The sequence below is a fragment of the Hoplias malabaricus genome, chromosome X2 (genome assembly GCF_029633855.1).
Source record: "Hoplias malabaricus isolate fHopMal1 chromosome X2, fHopMal1.hap1, whole genome shotgun sequence".
NCBI lineage: Eukaryota > Metazoa > Chordata > Actinopteri > Characiformes > Erythrinidae > Hoplias > Hoplias malabaricus.
This window is the reverse complement of record NC_089819.1, coordinates 15,247,311-15,269,825: the sequence shown is the minus strand read 5'-3', so window position 1 is coordinate 15,269,825 and position 22,515 is coordinate 15,247,311. Positions and strand designations below refer to the sequence as shown.

Genomic DNA, 22,515 nt, shown 5'->3' with positions numbered 1-22,515 from the left:
AGAGAAAAGAAAGAAAGAAAGAAAAAAGAAAGAAGAGGGGAAAGACGTGGGACTATTGAAAGAAAAGCCCATATTGCCCCTCTCTCACAATGCTAAAGGACTTTAAATTAATATCCATGAATATTAAATCACGTTGGCCTGAATAGGACTGAAAGAAAGATACACTTGACCCAGACGGCTTTGCATATTACCGAGCTCGAGCACATCATTAAAACCCGGTGTGGAGTCATCAGGAAAATCTAAAGATCATTAAAGTCTGCTCAGACTGGACTTGAGCTTCTCACTGCATTAAGATGAGCCAGCACACACATCGGCTCCGAGACTTTAATGCAGCGGTCATGTACTTTCAAACCAGCTCCTGTTTTTGATTGTTTTTGAAAATGGGTTTTAATTATTTATTCGCTTCAAAACAGGAAGGGGAAAATCGGAAAAAACCGCACCATAGGGAAATAGACTCATATTTCCGTTTATTGTAAGCTCTGTGTAAAATGAGAGAAACTGCAAAAATGTAAAAATGATTTCCCTCTTATTAACCTTTCATTTCTACGATCGGGTTTCATTTGCCACTTTTAATTATCGTTTTGTTTTGTTTTGTATCGTTTTTTCGTTTATTCATTTGACGCTTTCAGCAGTAAATCGTCATCTCTACACCGACTTTTATAAACAGAAAGGGTGATTTTCATATATTCTTGGTTAATTTCAACATTATATAAATCATATTCATTCTATTTCCCTTATTCATTTATTAGTTTTATGTGTTTTAATTTTGTTATTGCCTTTCTCAGAAAGTTCTCAGAAAAGCGCATATATCGTTCTCTTAAGATACATTTACCTTGGCATCATCAACATTTTTATTCCGTTTCTACAGCTTGTTTAGGCTGGGACCTTTCTTACTGTCATCGTATAAAATAATATTTAAGCCAAAAGCGTTCTAGATGTTGAGCCCCCCCCCACCCCCCAAGAGCCCCAAGGGCCCAAGAGCCCCCCCCCCTCCCTAATATGAATGGCCATTCAATAAAGAGCGTCTCTCTCTCTCTCTCTCTCTCTCTCTCCGTGCTAGAACAAGTGTATGGCACACAGGGGGTGTCTCATTAATAACTAATGACCGCAGGTTGGACCTCACGCATATAAAGCCCACCGGGACCCTGCGAGAGGGAAACGTTTCCAACTCCCTCCTTCGAGCGCAACGACAGCAAGATTGTCACATCTCAGGTCTTCTTCAGTCCCTCCTCAGTCTCTCCAGAGTTTCCCTGCTGCTCTAAACCGAGCTCTCCGTCTCCAGGGCCGTGCGCATCCATCTGCTCCGCTGTGTGTGCAGATTCTGAGAGGGTCTCCGGAAGGGTGCGTCTGTACCTGAGAGTGTGTCTGTACCTGAGAACACAACGTGTCGTGATGGGCTCAGTGCTGCCCGCCGAGGCGCTGGTCCTGAAGGCGGGACTGAAGCCGCAGAGTCTCGCCCTCTCCGACATCATCACCTCCGACATTCTGCACAGCTTCCTGTACGGCCGCTGGAGGAGCGCGCTGCAGGCGGAGCAGCTGTTCGAGGAGAAGAGCTCCAGCATCAGCCCCAAGACAGCCTTCACCGCGGAGGTCCTGGCGCAAAGCTTCTCCGGAGGTCAGCCGCCTGAACTCTCCCTGTTTTCACTTTGGTTTAATTGTTTAATTCACTTTGGTCCAGTTTAGATTATTGTGGTTTTTATAGTTGAGTTTGGGGTTGATTTAGTTTTGGTTTAATTAACTTTACAGACCACTGCTTTTAAAAGGACAGCTTTAGGACATCTTTACACTATAAGTTTTAATAAGTTTGTGCGCTCTTGGACCATTGCTTGCCTTCAGTGTAATTTGCTCTGGTTGTTCTTAAAGGTGCTGTTTTAAAACCCTGGTCTAATTTAGGTTGTCACAAATTTGAACGTGTTTTTAACACCTTTATTTTACTTGTGTTTTGACTATATATATATATATTTGGTTATTTATAAGCCTGTTGTTTTGAATGTTTTGTTACACCTCTTTAAAAACTTTAGTTTCTTTAGTTTGAGGTCTTTCATAGTTAAAAGCATGGGTTAATTTAAGTTTATTCGTTCTAATTTTTATAAGCAGGTTTTGAGCTCATTTAGAGGAAGCTCGCTCTGAAAAAAAATATTTTGAAAATCCAAGTTTGGGTAAAAATGTAGTTTCTTGAAAACACTTTTTCTCTTTGATTCTGAATTTTGAGAAGCTTTCTATTTAAATTTTTTTTAGATCAAACATGTTTTTCAGGCGCTTTTTTAATCTAATTCTTCTCAAGACATAAAGTTTTAATTAGAATACAATTCTGAAAAAAGAGTAACTCACACTATTAAATTAAAAGGATTTTGTTTTTGTAGTTAGCTATGTACGGAGAGGCCAGGCTTTAGTAATAATATATAAATAGTGTCATGGATATTTCCTGTATCAAAGTTTGTCTGTTTCCGGTAGCAAACTCTATGTTGATTTTTTTTTCTAAAACAATTTTGTTCACATGAAATGAAACTAGGCTCGACTAAATAACAATTCGCTCCGAGCTGCAGCAGTTCAGCAGCGGGAACCTGTTTTCAACAAGTTTCTCTGTGCCCGGTTTGTTGAATGTGTATCACTATGCGCCTAAAAGATCTGGCGAATCTGTCAAAGAGGATTTCAAGGTTTAGTCCTGATCCCGAGTCTAACCGGAGCTGACAGAAATAAGGGCTATTAAATTCATACGTTTGCAATGAGAGCAGGACTATAGACAGAGAAAAGCTCTATTATTCATTCTAGCCCCTCGGTGACGGAGCCGTACAGAGTCTTTTCTTTCTTTTCAGCGGCTTTTAAAGTTCGCTGCCCCGCCGTTACTGTACCGTGAAGACTAATTCTGTTTCTATTCACACCGTGTCGGCCTCTAATCTGCTCTCAAATTCCTCAGGCATCTCTCACTCTCCCTCGCTCACTCTTTTTAAGCCCTCATTTTTTTCCAGTGCAAATTCATGGCTCCTAACTTGTGAAAAGGCTAAATGAGTGTGGAATGAGCCACTGCTCTGAGAGCATGTCTGACCCGTCCTTTTCAGGCCAGAACTAATCGGCCCTTTCACTGCTTTTAAGACCTGTTTACCATTCATTTGGCTCGTCGCGAGGCGCTGGGCTCACGACGCTGATACACTCTTACTCCCTCACACTGCGCTTACTAACCCCAGCTATCCTACCTATGGTTATAGATACACTTGTTTCATTTTCTTTTAATTCATTATTTTATTCTTGTTTTATTTTTTAAAGTACTTTTTTTCCTTAGATACATATTCTCTAAAATGTTCCACTCTTAACGAACGCACACAACAGAGCGCTAGCATTGCTACATCAACTGTAGCTTCCGGCTGGATCTCCAAAAACTTTTATGCAAATAGTGTAAAAGTACAAAACAATTTTTTGTTTGAAAGACCACATTGTAAAATAAAAGTCCCCCAAATTTTCTCTACGCAATTTTTAATTCCCTGACAAAAAACTTTCAACGAGCGGAACCTTTTTCGTATTATGGGACCGTGAAGAAACTCATAAAAGTTTGAAGAACATAAACATAAAGGTTTTAGGAAGATGCCTTACATTTATAAAGGACCTTCACTTGTTGTAAACCTGTAACAGCAGAGTAGCTCCCAATCACCCAAAGATAGAATAAACCTCACAAAGTCATTTTAAAGTACTTTTTCTTTTAACAATAAATCTCTATATAATGAGAAATTGTCTTTGTTTCTCGAAAAGCCATGTTTGGAATAAATTATATATTTCAACCACCCACTAAACCCAATTATTGTTTTGTTTGTTATTTACAGAAGTGCAGAAGCTGTCGAGTCTTGTTTTACCCAGTGAGGTGATCATTGCTCAGAGCTCTATTCCTGGAGAAGGTCTTGGCATCTTCTCTAAGACGTGGATCAAAGCAGGTACTGAGATGGGTCCCTTCACTGGCCGTGTCATTAGTCCAGAGCATGTAGACCTCTTCAAGAACAACAACCTGATGTGGGAGGTGAGAGCAGGGCAGCAGGTGTCTCGATCAGTTCCTCACAGCTTTGTGTGCCGTCTTCATATGTGAAGGTCACAGGTTTAACCAAGGCTGTGGTTTCTTTTAGGTCTTTAATGAGGATGGGACAGTGCGCTACTTCATTGATGCCAGTCAAGAGGACCACCGCAGCTGGATGACTTACATCAAATGTGCCCGCAATGAGCAGGAGCAGAACCTCGAGGTTGTGCAGATTGGAAGCAGCATATTTTACAAAGCTGTAGAGGTCAGTCTGATAACAACATCAAGAAGAACAACTAAGTATTGATCAGGAAATAAATACTAGCTTTTAATCAGGAAATTGTACTATATTCCAGTGTTAATTTTTTTTATATATTTATAAAATGCAGATTTTTTTTAAGGCAGTGGATAAACTGGAGATTCATGACAACTTGACTTAACTATTTGAAAGCTTGATAGGTTTTTGTATTGTTTTGTGGCGATTTAAAGAGCTTTTGAATGTAACATATATATATAGATCCACAGTTGTTAAAAAACTTTCTTAAATCTTAAATATACAAATAAAGTACATTTTTCTTTGACAGTGTAATAATACGTAAAATAATATAATAATGATCACAGCACTTTTTCTACGAATGTTGAAAATGACAATTCTGAAACTATTTCTCCTCTTCAGACAATACCCCCAGATCAGGAGTTGCTGGTGTGGTATGGGAATTCTCACAACACTTTTCTGGGTATTCCTGGGGTTCCTGGCATTGAGGATGAACATCAGAAGAAGCATAAGAATGGTAAGTTGCCTCAGGCCTACTGGATTAAGAAACAGATGTGTGTTACAGAGCTAAAGCTGAGCCTCAGGTGACAGTAAACAACACCTTCTGGCTTTTCAGATCTTTTCACTCTTATCAGTTAAGGTGCTACAATTGGTTCATTGAACTATGCCAAAGAACTTTTAGTTCCATAAAGAACCATTATTTGCTAATAGATGTTAAATTGAAAAAGATCTTGTATCAGATGAAGGTTCCTTAAACCTTTAAAATGTTCTTCCCACTCACGTCTCTTTAACAAACCTTGTTCTTTACCATAAAAGCACCTTTATTTTTAAGACTTTTAAGTTGGTCACTGTGTCTGGGCCACCATTTATGAAAAGAATGTTCTGAAGTAATGGTGTGTAATGTCGGGTAGTCACCGCGCTGTTGCTTTGACGATCACGTGACGACTTTATAGCCTGGATTATGAATGTGTCACTTGTTCTATGAGTCGTATGCGAAAGTTTGGACACCCCGCCGTCAAATGTTTAGTTGAAATTCTAAGTGAAAATAAATTACATGGATTGTAAAAGTGTGTGTATATATTGCTAAAATAAAACGCAACCTGTGCAAACACAAAGGCGAAACAGACTTTATATTTTAGCTAAATTTTACATTTTTGTCATAAATTGTGCAGGATATTTACGTCTGTTGTTTGTAGAAGACCAATTACCACATGCATTTTGATCAGTTGTCCCCAAACTTTTGCCAATGTCCACCACGTATTAAAGGACGGGAGGACTGACCTCTTTCCTTCTCTCCTTGCTTTTTCCCAGATGACTTCCACGCGTGCGATACGTCCACCACGAACGTGTCGCTGGCCACGGCGGGACGCATGCGTTGTGTCATCTGCCACCGAGGCTTCAATTCCCGCAGCAACCTGCGCTCACACATGCGCATCCACACGCTGGACAAGCCCTTCGTGTGTCGCTTCTGTAATCGCCGCTTCAGCCAGTCGTCCACGCTGCGCAACCATGTGCGCCTGCACACGGGCGAACGTCCCTACAAATGTCACGTGTGCCAGAGCGCTTATTCGCAGCTGGCAGGCCTGCGCGCCCATCAGAAGAGCGCACGCCACCGGCCGCCCAGCACAGGGACCGTGGTGGGGCTCCAGGGGCCTTCCTCACCTCCTCCTCCTCAAATCACAACGGTGCCTCATCCGGCCTCCTTAGTGCACCACATCCCCACCATGGTGCTTTGAAATGACCCCCACAGTAGTGACCACCAGGTTTAGGACTTTTAGACCACACCAGAAAGCACATCGGCACGAGCCTGAGCACGTTGGCAGTGTCTGTGGATGCTGTGTGATGGCTCGAGCCTGGCAGTGTTCCTCTATGGCTAACTGACTTCATGCCCCTGAGAACCCAGATTGTGCCCGTTTTTGGGCCAAATTCTAAACCTCACATATGTGCAACATGGGAAATGGTGACTGGCCAAAATATAGTGACTCCAGAGCAGGCAGGGGCAGTTGGTGTGTTTATGCTGAATCTTCTCAAGGGACAGAAACAGCTGATTAAACGAAAGTCCCTACGCCAAGCCTAATGCATTGAGAGATTCTTCAGTCAACCAAGTAGAAAAACACAGTACAGTACATTTTATGCATGCAAAAGTGATGCAGTCATGAGGTAAATTCCCTCCCTGCACTGAAAGCATGATGCATTAATGCTACTCCAGTCAATTGTGCACATAATCTCCAAGTACATGAAGCACACTAATTTACTTGGGGTTGCACAAAGACATCAGGGACGCTATCAGCATTTCCGAATATCAGCTACAAAATATATCACCACCAGAATCATATCTCAAACCAGTTGTATTTGCTGTACTCCAGAGGAACAGAACATTAATTTTACATTGGGCTATGGTACTAAAATATCTGCATTTTATTAACTTTTCTGCATTTGTATTCCTTCAAAAATAATGGCTATGTAGCCATAAATGTACATTTTAAAAATCTTTATATATCTGTATAGATTTTTCATGTACAACAAACACATTGCACAGACAATTGCCCAAAGTACGTACACAGAGAGACAACATTGGGCTGGTGTAGTTTATTCAAGTGAAAACTGTGCTTTTGAATCAAGTAAATTCAATGCCTTTTCACACGCACAAGAGAGCTGCTCAAAGTGTACAACTGATTTATCTTTGCATGCACAGTTTTTCTTACACTGGAGCAGAAACCCGCAAAAACAGTCCCCAAACTTTGTCCCCTAAACTCAGATCACAAAACCAGGATGCATATGAAATTTATCTTAATGCCCTCTGAATACAAACATATTCATTATAATCTAACCCCGCTAACCTGACCGCTCTTGGTGGTCCATGTCTGAACAGGCCACTAGCCTAAAAGGTACCAGTTTCAGTGGCTTTCCTAAGCGCCACCTAGTGACCCCAAGAGCGTAAAGCCTCAGAGCACACTATTGTAAATGATCAGTGTAAAGTAATGTGAATATAATTTTAAATTTTACTTCCACGATTTACTGAAAAGTCACTTTATTTGTGTATGTATGTAAAACCTAAAGTTAAATAAGAATATTTGGCTCTATTATATTATGTTTGCAGAGATCAACTTCTTTGAATATTCTTCTCTTATGCTAATAAATGATTACTTCAATACGTTCCTCCTGTAATTTTCTTTGTTTTTCCTGAATTTCTTTCTTTGAGAGTGTCCTTGTTAAGATTATACGTGCAAAGTGCAGATTTATGCAGATCATTGATTACACCATTATACAGAATCAAATAAAAGTCAGGGAAAACATTATGAACTTTTTTAAAACGCTTTTATTTCAGCAAAAAAACAATGATATCTTAAGGTTAGTAAAGAGCATATAAAATAGAATCTGTTTGTTTTTATTTAGCACATCCCCTGAAGCAAAATCGATGCTATGCTTGGCCTGATTTACCAAAAGTTGCTAACCAAAAGGGCAGCTCAAGGTAGTGTGTTGAGCAATGAAATAATGCAAGTTTGTTCACACAAAACCAACTTCAACTTCTGCATTCAAAGCTGCAGTGCAGGTACATTTAGACTGAAATATCTAGTCAGACATACAGTGACAAGTTCATCTTCACAGAGTGCACTTACATAAATATGTACAGTTCTGTACAAACAAAAGAAATCTGCAGAGAGCCCAGTTGTAACCTCTGAGATTTTGAGTAAAGTGAATACATTTAAAATTATTTGTAAATGAGCACCACAATTAAAACAACATCTATTTGTACTGCTATAGCTATTGCTGTATAAAGATATTACTACATTAGTTTGTCAAATCCAGAGACCTTCAATGACTGAATTTCCAATCAACAGCGGTATTTGCATATTTTTCAGAAGATAACCATTTCAAGTTCCATTTTTGCTTCAGATCTGCATAAATATACAAGCATTTATGTACATTCCTCAGTGAGGTGGTAACTAAGAAAATGATATAAACAGAAAATTAGAGCAAAAATTAAAATCATACACAAAAGCTGCTCTTCTCAGAACAATGCACTGATCGCCTCCAGAACCCAGACCTCAGTATCATTAAATGTGATTGAACTGGATTGCAACTTTTACGACAGAACTTCGGAGGCATGGAGAAAATGTCCTGCAGAAATAGTGCAGGCTACAATAAAGGCAAAATATAGACATGTTAAGTTAACCAATAAAAATGATCAGTATTTCAAATGAATGAGGCGAAATTATGAACAAGAGCTCTGCTTAAAAGGAATTTGGTGCATTAGGCCTAGGTCCTACATTACTGTATATCTGTGTTTGTGCTATAGATCTGTGAGCTCTGACAGTATTTGACTGATTTCAGAGGTCAGTGCTGGGGTTGATAGAGCAGACCAAGGTCCACCCTTCTCTCCACAGCTGTGTTTTTGGGAAACTCTTGCACCATGAGACATTTGAGCTGATGATTAACTGAAGACAAGCAGAGCAAATCCATCAAGAACTCTGAAGTCAGAGCTGTAACCCCAGGCCTCAGAGGAGCAGACAGTAAATGATGGGACTTTTATTTCTGCTGTGTGTTTTGCATGTGCTGTGCTGGACAGAAGCTCAGGAGAAAATGTAAGAGTTTACGAGTAAAGTCTATTAGCACATAGAAGCTCTAACATTGCTCTAACAACTTTTGTGTACAAACAATTTTGTTAAATACAAATTCTGTAATTATATAAAAATGCACACTTTAAAAAGGTCTGTTTTTATCTATTGTTACAGTTTTACATAAACATCACATTGAACATTTTCACTTTAATTAGATGCACCAAATAAGCAAATTTGTGATTGAAATAGTGAAGCTGTGCTTTAACAGAAACGACATTTTGATTTCCATTTAATTTGATGCAAACTAAATAAGTAAATATAACTTTTCATATACCTCATATTTACTGTGTTGTGTAAGTGCTTTCAGTTCATTTATATACAGCCACTTACTGCTGGAAGGTCTAGCTTCAGACATTTTGCTTGTTTTACAGGATCTTGTTTAAAGTCTTCATTTGCTGCAGTTCACATAAACATATTCACTGTCATTTTTGCTGTTATTTATTTAAATATATCCTAATGTCATGAATGAGCCATCTGTTGCTGGACACTGAACCTGTTAAAGATTTGTCATGTTAATGTCAATAGTGTGTCGTCTCTAAAATCATTTACATTGTTGAATTTAAACAACATCACTGTTACCCGCTGTCCGAGTGGTTAATAATGTAAAATTATGACCTAAGAACAAGATGGAATGAATCATTTGCTGTAGATTTTCTTAAGTGTTTATAGTTGGGTGACCAGACGTCCTCTTTTACCTGGACATGTCCTCTTGTTTTAGACTTAAAAAAATGTCCGGGCGGAATTTCACAAACGTCCGGGATTTTGTTTTTCTAGAGCTTACATAGAACTTCGAGAAGCGTTTCGTTCACAAACTAGTCCCGCCCTCCCCTACTCCGATTGGTTCGCTTGAGTGAGAAGGGGGCGTGGTGAAGTAGTCTAAAATCTTCTGATTGGACGGTCTGAGTGTAGAGCTACCGTTATTGGTCGATAACCTTCTCTGTAAACATTTAATTGGTCAGTCTGCACGTCAGTAGTCCTTGTTTACGTCAGGCAAAGCTCATGTACCCACCCTCATCTGGAGCAGCTATGCCGAAACGTAAATTAAGTTCTCGGATGAATTAAAAAAGAAATTCCCATGTTTTGTGTAGCAAAGAAAGGTGTAAAGGACCTAAAAGCACGCATAGGTTCATCTGGTCACCCTAGTTTATAGGCCACCAGAAGTGCTGCAGTCTGCAGGCCTTTGGACACTGGCCGCACTTAGAAAACTTAGCCTGGTTTTTAGTAAACTGAACCTGTGCACAAAATGTGGAGGTGCACAGTACTACACAGTAAATTCACCAGTGTTAAACCAACACTATTAGTGTTAACACTGAGAATGTTAAATTATTACACTAACAGTGTTAATTTAACACTAATAGTGTTGATTTAACACTGGTGAATTTACTGTGTACGTTTTCTCATAGCAAAACCAGGAGTGCCATAACTTTAGCATAAATCTGTATATGACAAATGAAATATACTGATGGACTGAACGATCTGTCTGTTTTACAGGTATCTCATCACAGCACCAAAACTGTGGCGAGTGGATGCTATGGAGACAGTTGTGGTGCAGCTTTTTGGCTATGATCAAGAAACATTAGTGACCCTTAACCTTAAGGAGTCACTTGCCAAGGACGCCAAAGTATATTCAACAGAGACTCTAAAACTCAATGCGCGGAACCAGTACCATGTTTCAGCTACTCTACGGGTACCAAAAAACTACTTCTGAAGCCAGTACAGTTCTAAATACATACTACAGTGCTACCAAATACTAAAGACCAGAGAATCTAATTCTTCCTTATATATTGTGCAACACTAGCTTAAGGATTTTTATAATGAATGCTAAAATTAAAAGGTGCCAGGTGGAGACCCATTGTTACAAACAAATTACTAAATGTAACAATGTAGTTATGCCCTTAAATATAAAAGGAAAAAAACGTGAGTGAGATGTGATATAATTTCCCTAACATTAAGAGGATTTGCAACATTCCCATTCTATACGTTGTTGAATTAACCATTGCAGTGTTAATATGTAATCTATATATTTATACAGTGTGGATGTTAATTCATCACTGAGGTTTTTGCTGTGTAGATATTTGGTTAGAAAACACTGGAATGTTCCTTGAAAAATTTGTCTTTTGATATTGACATTGCTCCAAAGTAAGTCATTTAATGGCATCACTCCAAACAGCTCTTTATGCACCTTCATAGTTCTTCATATACTGTGCTGTGTAAAATGTTTTACAGAAGGTGATTTTACCTTTGTTTATTATTTATTTATGTTTATATTTGTTTAGTATTATTCAGAGTCTCAGGCTATATATTAACTATATTTTCTCAGATATTCCAGCATCTCCACAAACAGGACCATGTCTACCTAGAAGCAGTGTCCAGTTCCTTCTCTCAAAGTGAAAAGATACCAGTCACTCCTCATAATGGCTTTCTCTTTATCCAGACTGACAAGCCTCTGTACACACCAGAACAGAGCGGTGAGTATGATGGGAATTGTGTCAGATTAAAGCAATAATGCACGTGAGGGAATGCTACAATATGAGATATTTGCACTGTGGTGCCTGTATCTCTATAGCATAAACTTTGAGGGTATTATTGTTGTTAGACCACAGTTCAGTTGTTGTCATTTATTGTTATTGACATTGTATGAATTGTTTGTTTATCAACATCAAACGTAAGATAGCTTTAGTCTTTCACACATTCATTTTAACCCCTAACTGTTTAAAATTAACTGCATAAATGGGAGCCAAACTAGTTCCACATTGGTGCAAAAGACCTTGCGTAAGTTATGTGTGTTTTGTGGGGTAATACCTAAAGATCTTCACTGAAGGTGAGACAGAAGAAATGTAATTGGTTGCCAGCCCACAAGCACGGATCAATGTGACTGGCTAGCACACACTGGGCAGAGATTTTCAATTATGGCACCAATCTGCTGCACCAAAAAGTGTAACCAGTTACATTCCTCCTCCCTACAGACCCACTTTGAGTAGTGATTTTGGCACAGGTGCAAGAACGTCTGTCTGAATTCCATTATTGTGCAATATTGGCAATTCTGGAATGTTTTCCACACTGCAGGTCGAAACAAACTCTGGTTTAATTGTAAATGAATAACTGTTAAAATCTCTTATCGGCCAACGCAAAATCATTCTAATTCTATATAAATGCAATGTAAATGTTATATGTAATGCTGTGTAATGTAAATGATTTTATTCAGTTTTTATTAGCATACTTGTCATTTCATGTCTTTTGTTGCACTTTGTTTCTGTAGTTGAGGTGCGTGTGTACTCTTACAACGAAGAGTTGAGGAAGACTAATAGACCTGTCTCCCTCACATTCATGGTAAGACTCTCCTCTCACTTAAATTATTAAGTAGGACTGGATGTTATTGGAAAAACCCAGAGAGCAGTATTTGTTTTTCTGTGATACTTTCATACTGCAAGATTAAAAAGGTCAATCATGACATGTTGTCACTCACATCATATAGGAACAAACCCTGTGTATCCAAGACTGGGGCAGATATATCCTGCCTTTTGTAAATTTGTCATGAATATTATTCATAATATTATACTATTGCTCAGTAAGAAAAATAATGATGGAGATATGCAGATAAATGCAATGCCATTCTCCTCCAAATTGTCATCTTATGCATACACATACACACACACACAATTTATTATAAAATCTCCATTTCCACTTGGTCTGTTGACACTGAACAAAAACTATCATGGTGTCTAACACCTGCACTTTCCACAGAAGCTGACTTAAATGCTCTTATCTTATCTGCATACGCAGACTGTAATTAAGATGCTAAAACAATATACTGTGCAGCCCTAATATCATGTTTTTGGGGGGTTTGTACAGTTTGCACTCTAAAAAAATCACGCAATATGACTGACAGAAAAGCACTGATTAGCAGCTCAGTTGAAAGCATGCTGTGAAACATGAGTGAGTGTGTTACAAGCTAGTTCCATGATGTGCTTCACAACTACAAACTATTAAGAGGTATAGATACTTTACTTTAAATGTATATTCTTTACTTTAAAGAACCCATATTTTACTTTCTTACATGCATTTTTTAATTTTTCCATAATTTGTTTGTGTGGGTTTATGTATCAAAAATAATTTAAACTTTTCTATCACATAGAGTTAGTTAAACAGCATGTAAATGTGCCTTTAGAGGTGGTATTTAAACAAAAAAATTAGAGAATGTTTCTTCACCATTCGCTAGCTTTGTGGTCTGTTTGCGTGATGAAATATTCTCCTGTGTTTGCATGCAGCCCTATCTCTAAACGGGGAAAAAATACTAAGGGTCTCCATCTGAAATGGCTCAGGTTTTTCCTCTATGAGTCACTGGCTAAGACCTTCAAACTTTAAAAACAGGAAAAGAGATGAGGATGTTGCTCTATTTCTGAAGTATGTTTGCTGTTGCAGATTAATAAAAGGTGGAACTGACTCCAATTCAGGAGACAGCTAACTGTATGAAAGTAAACACATACTGAATGTGCCTAAAAAAAAAGCTTGAATTACAAATGAGTTTCTGTGGTAATTTGAACAGTGAATTAAAACTTACAGAGAAGTTAAACTTAGCAGTGTACAAGCTAAAGTTGGTTTATTACTCAAACATACAATTTCACCTTAAATATGCCAAGCTTTGAATGAATGAAAATGTTAAAGCTAAATTGCATAGGCTGAATAGATGTACAACAAATACATTTAGTGTCAATGCTTGTGGAGCAATTCCTAAACATTAATGAGCATGTATGTATGTTAGTATGTAATTGAGTTACAAGCCTGTTCTCTGGGAGTAGGAGTGGATCAGACACAGCAGTGCTGCTGTGCCAACCAACAGGTGTCCTGTGGGCAACATTCAGTGACCACTGACGGCACAAAGTGTATAGCAACAGATGCGCTTTCTCTGACTTTACATAGTACTGCTGTGTCTGATCCACTTGTACCAATGCAACACACATTAACACACCACCACCATGTCAGTGTCACTGCAGCACTAATAATAATCCATCACCCAAATAATACCTGCTCTGTGGTGGTCCTGTCTGGGTCCTGACGAATATAGAACAGAGTGAAAAGAGGCAAATGGAGTATGCAGAGCAACAGATGAACAAAAGTTTGTCATTGCAGAACTACAAAGTGCTCCAAAGCAGTCATTGGAGCAGGGAGTATGGACAGTGACAATAGAAACAAGGAGGTGGTAATAATGTGATGCCTCCTTATTGTATAAGTTTTAAATTTTGCAGTTTCATTTGGCAGAAATGGGGCATTTATATGAAGTGCTTTATTATTATGTTATTTACAAAACCAGCCCTAAAATGTTCATGTTACCAAAACAGCTCTTCTATGGCATTTCTCCAATGAAAAATCATAGTGAAATATAACATATTTGTTTTTGTATATAGGACCCTGATGGTATCAAGGTGGAAGTTATTGAGTTGACAGATATAAATGGAGTGAAACCACTACTTCCAGCATTTAAAATACCCCTGAAACCCAAGTAAGATGAATTTTGTATTTGTGTGTGTGTGTGGGTGTACATCAGAAATATTTTGTTTTATTATATGCTGTTTGAGGTGTTTTCAATTCTGTAAAACTCAACCAATAAGTTAGTTATAGAGGTTATGATTAATTTAAAATACATTTACTGATTTTATGGTAGTGATAGGAACCAGGGGTCATAATGTCTACATAAGCAAATAGAGCCATTTTATTTCTGGTCAAAACCTTTTTTTAGGGGTGCTATTTTGCTTCAAAGGGCATTTACCATTGTATTAAAGGAATTAATCACAAAATCCATCTCAAAACTATTATGAATTAATATCTAAAATGTCAGGCAGAGTGTTCATAACTGTTTTATTTACTAAAGTGTGTAAAGTCTGAAACTCCATCTTTAGGTTTGGAGTCTGGAAAATTGAAGCTTCATACTCTACTTTCTTCAGTACCACTGCTACCGCTGTATTTGAGGTCAAGGAGTATGGTAAGAGCCACACTCATAAAATACTTACAGAAACTGTTAAATGGACTACCATAACTGGTCAGTTTTAGCATTCTCCTTCAAGCATGTATATCATTTTTATTGGCTTAACTATGTTTAGAACATTAAGTTAGAAAATAAACATTTTATTACCTTGATTTTTCTGAAAACATATTCTTTTTATGCATGAAATGATCTGTTACATTGTTTTTTCCTCTATTTTTTGCTTTTTAGTACTGCCCAGCATCTCGGTGCAGATCCACCCAGAAGATAACTACATCAGCAGTGTGAACATTGCAGCCTTCAAATTGAAGATATTTGCCAAGTGAGTTTCCATGACTTACTCACTTCTGATTAGACCCCACATCTACCTATTGGAAAAAGACTGGATTGTTTTTCAGAAATCTAAAGTAGCTAAGTTTAATGCTGTACTTAAGGGTTTTATATGTTCATATGTGTGTGTGGGTTTTTTTCTGTGTTTTTCTCAGATATGTCAGTGGGGCACCAGTTGATTCAGCAGAAGTCTTCTTGAGATATGGATACATCAGTAACAATGATGTAGTCATGTTACCTGCAACATTAAGACAGTACAGAGTAAGTGATATGTTTTTTATATATATATGGGTATAATAAATTACTTAAGGACTAGCGCCCCCTCCAGAATGTGTTCCCACCTTGTGCCCAGTGATTCTGGGTAGGCCCCGGACCCCCCGCGACCCTGAACTGGGTAAGCGGTTTCAGACAATGAATGAATGAATGAATGAATGAATTACTTCTCACCCAACTTTAACTAGGTTATTGCCTCTTTCAGATGAACAATGGAGAACTGGACATTGAATTAGACATTGAACGTGCTCTGTCCATGATGAGTTCTGGGCCTAAAGACCTGCAGGATATGCACAACCATTTCCTCCGTGTAGTTGTTTTGCTGCAAGAGACAACTGGTCAGTCTGCAGAATCTGCTGTTTAATATATAAAAAAAACAAAGATTAAGTAGTTGATGAAAGTGATTCCACTTGTTTTCAAAGGAATGGCATAGACAAAATGTAATTTTTGCAGAGGGGCAAACGCTATAATTATGTTAAAAACATTATTGTAACCAAAGAAACTTGAAAACACACATTGCAATTATTTTACCCTTTTCTCCTGACTACATTTCTGATGAATGCTAGTTAATACTTTCTTTTATCACAAACATATACTTTATTGTTTACTAAAATCACTGCAGCATTGTAAATTGTAGCCTATGCACACTGAACTGAGCTAATCTAAGTGGACCAATATAGTGCTATTTGTTTTGAGAGCATTGCTGATGCCAAAATTGAATGGACAGTTTTATTTATTCAAGGTGAAATAAAAGTATGAGAATGCAGGACAGATTACATTTTGTAACATTTTTATATTGAAAATATATTGACAAGTACAATCTCATACTTCTTTACTGTCAGGTGGTATCTCCCAGGAAGCAGTTCTTTCCCATGTGAAGTTTGTTAATGCTCCATTTTCCTTGAGTCTAATAGCTACTCCTGCTTTCATCAAGCCAACTTTACCATACAACATCAGAGTAAGTTCTGTTTGCAGATTACTAATAAAAAGCACAAAGGCAATATATTTGAGTACCAATTCAATTCATTTCATTCAGTAACTAAACTTTAACATTCTATCACTTTTTTGTCCGTGTTCTTCCTCTAAAAATGTCCATTTCTTCATTTTCAAAAAGCCTGTGTATTGTTGCTGTAAAACAATTTTTTAAATTTTGAGTTAATAAAATTTAGTAAAAAGAAGGACTAATAATATTTGTTTTGTAAAAAATCAAAAATATGGTGATATTTGTTCTGACACCAATCCATTTCTAGTAATTTCAGTAGTTTATTAAATGGAAATTTGCCCTAAATTTAGTCAGTTTTATACTATTTATTTATTTATTGTTTTGACTGCAGGTCTTAGTGAGGGATCCACTAGGTGAACCAATGAAAGGAGTTCAAGTGATGGCAAGAGGAACATTAACTAACTCTAATCAACAACAAGAGCCCCTCAAATTCCTTGGATACCAAGATCAAATCACTCAGATGTCCCAGGGAGATGGTGTTGCATATTTCATTTGCAATATTCCAAGTAATGCTGAAAAGGCTGTTTTTACAGTGAGTAAAGATGTGTATTTAATATATTAAAAGTCCATACAGAATATGTTTGTGATCCTCTAACATGTGTTTTTTAATTGCAATTATGTAATAACATAATTTTGGAATAGGACCAAGAACAAAGTCGTCCCCTCAGTCCTATATACACTATATACTATATATACACTCTGTGCACTCACGTGATTTCTGTGTCAGACAAAGTCACTCCACCTCCACACTGTCTCTACCCCTTTTGTCTTGTATTTATCCATCCAGTTGGGGTAGGGGGTTGGCTTTATACATATTCCGAAGCCATCCTGCCCAAAAATACATCTCTGAGTTCACCTTCCCTAATCAGCCTTTATGGGCGTGGTCCGAACTTGCATAGTACCAGTTAAAGTGCCATTAGCAAGTTAACTTATTTTGTATTTTTATTACTAAGTAACCTGTAGATTGTCATTTGCAGATTTTTGTTATTCTTGTAAAATACGTTTAAACAGAATATAGATCCCTGGATATTGTTTTTAAAAAATGTAATATCTTGCTCCTTTTTAAAACTGGGATGCCATTATCTTCCACTTGACTGAATAAGGAATGCTGAATGATTTTGTGTTTCAGTTTGAGACTGCTGACCAGCGATATCCTGCAAATAGCCAGGCTCAACTTCAGCTCAGAACTGAAGTTTACCAGTCAGTCAATCAGCGCTACCTATACATTGATTTGCCCTCTCACTCGTCTTCTTTTGATGTAGATGACTATGCAAGTATCAAGATCCACTTTTCTTATCGTGATTATCTCCCGCTCAAAACCTTCAGCTACCAGGTAACAAACACACAAGTGGACTGATCAACTCAAACATTTACAGGAAGTAGTTAAATTTACTCCATTGTCATGGATTTGTGTATTCTGAGTATTTTCACATTGCTATATTTTCATTGCAAAATATTGGACCTATTTGACCTATATGAAACTAGACATGACTCAGTAGGAAGCAGTGTATTCATTGTTTCATTTTTACCTTTATGTTGTTTTAGGTGATTTCAAAGGGGAAAGTTGTAAAATTTGATACACTCAGCCGCATAAGTGAGAAGTCTCAAAGCATCAGTTTTAAGGTGACTGCTGACATGGTGCCATCTGCCCGGCTGCTGGTCTATTACATCCTGTATGGAGAGCAAACAGCTGAACTGGTGGCAGATTCCGTCTGGCTTGACATCAGGGCCAAATGTGTCAACGGTTTAGATGTAATATCACACTCTACTTCATTTATTGTCATGTTTTATTTGTACTGTATAATCAAATAACAAAGATATCACTGAGGTTATGGCAGAATATAAACAGAGACTAATACAGATGAGTAATTATAGAGTTTTAATGAGTGGCCTGTTATGCCATGTTTTGAGTTTGTTAGCAGCTTTGTTAATAAAGAACTGTCTCAGGGAGGTAAGAATAAAGACTTTCAGTTAGAGCCCAGTCTCAACAGTCAGATTGTGACATAAAGGCTCAGATCAGATTAAATGGGTAGTTTTTCCATTTGGCACAGAAACATACAAATAGTTAGTTCTGATATTTGACTCTAAATATTTAAGAATATTTAGAGTTTGGTTTGTAGCAGTGTAACTGAAAGTGTAGTGCTAGAGAGGCAGCACAGATAAGAGGTCTCCCAGAGGTATCAACCACCCTACCATTAAGTATAGTTGCTAGGTAAGGTAATAAAGTTTTATTCTAACAGTATAAATATAATCACATTTAAAACCAATGTTTGACTTAATTATATACATCATTTTCCCTTGTCTCTTAGGTCAGCCTGAGAACCTCAGAAAAATATTACCAGCCTAAAGACAAGCTCCAGCTGTCAGTGATGACTAAGAGTGATGATCAGAGGCCTCTGTTGGCTATTTCTGCTGTGGACAAGGCTCTGTACACTCTGAGATCTGATGATAAAAGCCCAATCAATAAGGTCTACAAACTCCTATTTTTCAAAAGCAGCTTTGTTTCCTGATAATGATTATAACAGTAGAAATATTTTCATCACATTTCGGCTCAAATTGCTTAAAAGATTATGTTTTTCTTCTATGTAAGCTTTGTTATAAGTTCTACTTCTATGTAAGTTTGTTTCCATCACACTGTCTTTTAGTAGTAGACACAAAGATTTAATTTCCTATTCAACATGTTTATTGCATAAGTTTTCATGATATCCCATTCTAAACCCATTGATATTAATATGGAGATGGTTCCCCTTTTGATAATAGCTTGCACTCTTCTGGCAAGATATATAAGATTTTGGAGTGTTTCTGTAGGAATTTTTTGTCATTTGTTCAGAAGTGCATTTGTGAGGTTAGATGACGATAGGCTCTAGCTCACAATCTCCATTTTAGTACAACCAAAAGATTAACAGTGTCGAGGTCAGAGCTTTATGCAGGCCAGTCCAGTTCTTCCACATTAAACTAACCCAACCATGCCTTTATGAAGCTTATTTTGTGCACTGGGAAAAAGGGTAACCCTTGTAGTATTATTCCTCCTCTACCAAAATTCACAGTTTACAGATGCTATCAGGCGGGAAATGTTCTCCACAGTCTAGTGGAAGCTTATATTACACCCTTCCACTTTTAAATAATACCACTCACAATTGATTGGAGCATCTAAGAAATGTCACATGGTTTGTTGCAATGGTGGCATCTTAGTTAGATTACCTCATTGAATGATTGTAGACACCTGTGACAATGAAACTTAATGAAACACCTGTTTACACAATGATTAGGATGTTTGTCCCAATATATTTGTCCACATAGTACACGTCACCAGCTCAGTATCCCTATTTTATATTATATTTATTTTGATTATTATAAGTACAGCTATCTGTGCACAACTTAAAACTGTAACGGTTATATCAGAGCAATTTTGGGCTATTTGTTTTGGTCCATTCACTAAGAGTGAAACTGATATTGTCAAACTATGTCCAAATATTAAAAAAAAACAAAAAACACATGAATATTTAAGGTTATTTGTGTATGTGTGTGTGTGTATGGGTGGCTGGGTGTGTTTGTATGTGTGTTTGTTCTGACAGGTGCTACAGCATTTGGAGCACAGTGACCTGGGCTGTGGAGGAGGAGGAGGCCGAAATAACATTGACGTCTTTCGCCGAACTGGTATAACTTTTTTCACCAATGCAAATGTCAAGGCCGCCTCTGCAGGTAAATAATGTCAGGAAACATAGTCTATAGTTTTGTGTTTTTGGGGAGCATTTTTGTCTGATTAATAAGGGAGCTAATCCACAATGTCTACTACAAATGAATGTCACATATTCTGCTATAACCTTGTCTTGTCCTCCATTTGAACAAATAGAAATTTTATAATGTGGAGAACTGCAGTTCAACAGATTTTGCTTTTTTTTTTTCAGATGATGTGTGCACAGCTGTGGTCAGACCAAAGCGCTCCACTTTTTCATCCAAGGTGTTTTTGGAACAAAAAGGTAAGGCTAGACACACACTCATATTTGATCAAAAATGTTAGACTTCAGCTCAGTAATGCTGCTATAGCATGATTAAAATTACATTGCTGGAAAATCTTGTTAGATCAATGGAAATTTAAGTATTGTGTCTGAAAAAAAGAGAGTACTCCACTGTTTATTTCATGTTTATTTGTTACATTTACTTTAATTTTAGCTTAACATGTACATAACCCTTTAGATATCACCTACATCTGTGGAGCTAAGATGGATCTGGAAAGTGTTTAAACCAGTCAGAGCATGATTTTGACATTTTTGATCCAGTTGGAAAATCACATAAGGAGCAGGTATAAATTGTAATGTTTTGTTGTTGTTCCTCCAAGTAGAAATTCCAGATGACACTCATAAAAATACAGCCAGGAAAAAACGGTCTATTATCCCCCTAAATGATAAGTTTGAGGTAAAAGGTGAGTGTTTCTGAAATTTTGGGAAAGGGCATTGTATATTTTCTATATCAGTAAAGCACAAAATATTTAGTATATTTATTAGGGATAACACTTGTCTATATGCTTGATGTTTACAGAAATAAAGGGAGAGTCTCTGTGATGTAATTAAAATTTTCTCTGTCCTGCAGCCAAACAATATGGGGCTTATAAATACTGCTGTCTGAATGGAACGGACAGTACCCCGACTCTGGAAACCTGTTTGGATAGAACCAGGCGGTTACCTATAGAGGACAAAAGATGTAAGAAAGCATTTTTTGATTGCTGTGTCTATGCCCAAACTCTACGGGCAGAAACTGGAGACCGCATTGTCCTGAGTCGTTCAGGTATGGAGTTTTTTTTGGTTGCAGTTATAGAAAAGTGTACATTTTAAATTGTAAAAAAAGAAAAACTGAAAGATGTAAATGTCTCTGGACTGCAGAAGTGAAAGTCTTACTGGATGGGAACGCAGCACAGGTTCGCAGCTATTTTCCAGAGAGCTGGCTATGGGAGGAACATGAAGTGAGTGGCAGGTGAGAGCATCGCAAAACTTCATACTTCTCTAATAATTGTAAATCTAATATAATGCCTGTCAAAATATTTTAATAAAAATTAGCAATATTTATTCAAAGACATGTGGGAAATTTTACTACAGATGTAAAAATTGAGATCCAACTTTCTATAATGAAATTTTAGATGTTTTTTTTTTTAATCAGCATATTAAACTTTCTGTTATTTTCTATATGCGTGTTATACAGTAATATGGAAAATACAGTATAATTTATATATCATTCATTCATTCATTATCTGTAACCGCTTATCCAGTTCAATGTCGCAGTGGGTCCAGAGCCTACCTGGAATCACTGGGCGCAGGCAGGATCACACACTGGACGGGCCACCAGTCCTTCACAGGGCGACACATTCACTCACACATATGCACACATTTCAGTTGTCAATAAACCTACCAACGTGTGTTTTTTGACCGTGGGAGGAAACCGGAGCACCCGGAGGAAACCGAAGCACACCGGGAGACCACACCAACCCTTCACAGACTGTCAGCTGTACTTTAACCCCACCCCCACCTTGGCAACGACTTCTGTTTTTGTAATTTTATCTAATTATAATAATGAAGTAATTATTTTTGTAAATCAGGGGTCCTGCATCCTCTGGGCTTAAGAGGATATGGACCATCCTTATAAGCTCACAGTTTACAAAGAAAGTATATGCTTTTGGTATAGTATTGCATTTTCATTTTCATCTTGTTCAACTCCTTGAAGGTCTGGATCTCTAAGCATAACTAAGGATCTCCCAGATTCTCTGACCACATGGCAATTGAAAGCTGTTGGGGTCTTTAATAACGGTGAGATAACTGCTCTGTCTTAGCACCACCACGTGGTGAGTAAAAAAGCTACAGCCACACAGCAATTCAGGACAGATTTTTTACATGAGCTACAAATCAATTCCAAAAACGTTTTAAACAGTGATTCCTAAAGTTAATAATTTAATACGTTAAGCGTTCGAGGCCTTTCCTGAATTCTCCCTTGAAACCAAATAATCATTTCATCACCTGTTTAATGTTTTTGAGCATTTTACAA

At 37.6% G+C, this 22,515-nt stretch overlaps 2 protein-coding genes across 3 annotated transcripts in view; both read left to right on the top strand.

Annotated features, from left to right (window-relative positions):
* Positions 1–1,392: 1,392 nt before the first annotated feature.
* On the top strand, positions 1,393–7,323 carry LOC136677272 (PR domain zinc finger protein 12-like). The gene is made up of 5 exons (XM_066654765.1): positions 1,393–1,615; positions 3,816–4,006; positions 4,110–4,265; positions 4,677–4,791; positions 5,586–7,323. Exons 1-5 carry the CDS (start codon positions 1,393–1,395, stop codon positions 6,008–6,010), a joined length of 1,110 nt encoding a protein of 369 aa, XP_066510862.1. The 3' UTR covers positions 6,011–7,323.
* Positions 7,324–8,758: 1,435 nt separating this feature from the next.
* The window catches only part of LOC136676785 (complement C5-like), a 31,395-nt gene continuing 17,638 nt past the window's right edge, over positions 8,759–22,515 (top strand). Inside the window, exons 1-20 of one of the 2 annotated variants that reach the window (XM_066654005.1) lie at positions 8,759–8,860; positions 10,388–10,583; positions 11,217–11,364; positions 12,156–12,226; positions 14,302–14,396; positions 14,794–14,876; positions 15,108–15,198; positions 15,362–15,467; positions 15,685–15,817; positions 16,322–16,437; positions 16,814–17,014; positions 17,612–17,815; positions 18,028–18,234; positions 18,792–18,950; positions 20,058–20,184; positions 20,391–20,462; positions 20,825–20,905; positions 21,073–21,267; positions 21,363–21,453; positions 22,198–22,280. In XM_066654005.1, the coding sequence (XP_066510102.1) occupies positions 8,793–8,860; positions 10,388–10,583; positions 11,217–11,364; positions 12,156–12,226; positions 14,302–14,396; positions 14,794–14,876; positions 15,108–15,198; positions 15,362–15,467; positions 15,685–15,817; positions 16,322–16,437; positions 16,814–17,014; positions 17,612–17,815; positions 18,028–18,234; positions 18,792–18,950; positions 20,058–20,184; positions 20,391–20,462; positions 20,825–20,905; positions 21,073–21,267; positions 21,363–21,453; positions 22,198–22,280 (2,527 nt within the window). In that variant the 5' untranslated portion in view covers positions 8,759–8,792. Of the gene's footprint in view, positions 8,861–10,387; positions 10,584–11,216; positions 11,365–12,155; positions 12,227–14,301; positions 14,397–14,793; positions 14,877–15,107; positions 15,199–15,361; positions 15,468–15,684; positions 15,818–16,321; positions 16,438–16,813; positions 17,015–17,611; positions 17,816–18,027; positions 18,235–18,791; positions 18,951–20,057; positions 20,185–20,390; positions 20,463–20,821; positions 20,906–21,072; positions 21,268–21,362; positions 21,454–22,197; positions 22,281–22,515 lie in introns of both variants that reach the window. The other variant, XM_066654004.1, reaches the window with a different exon arrangement.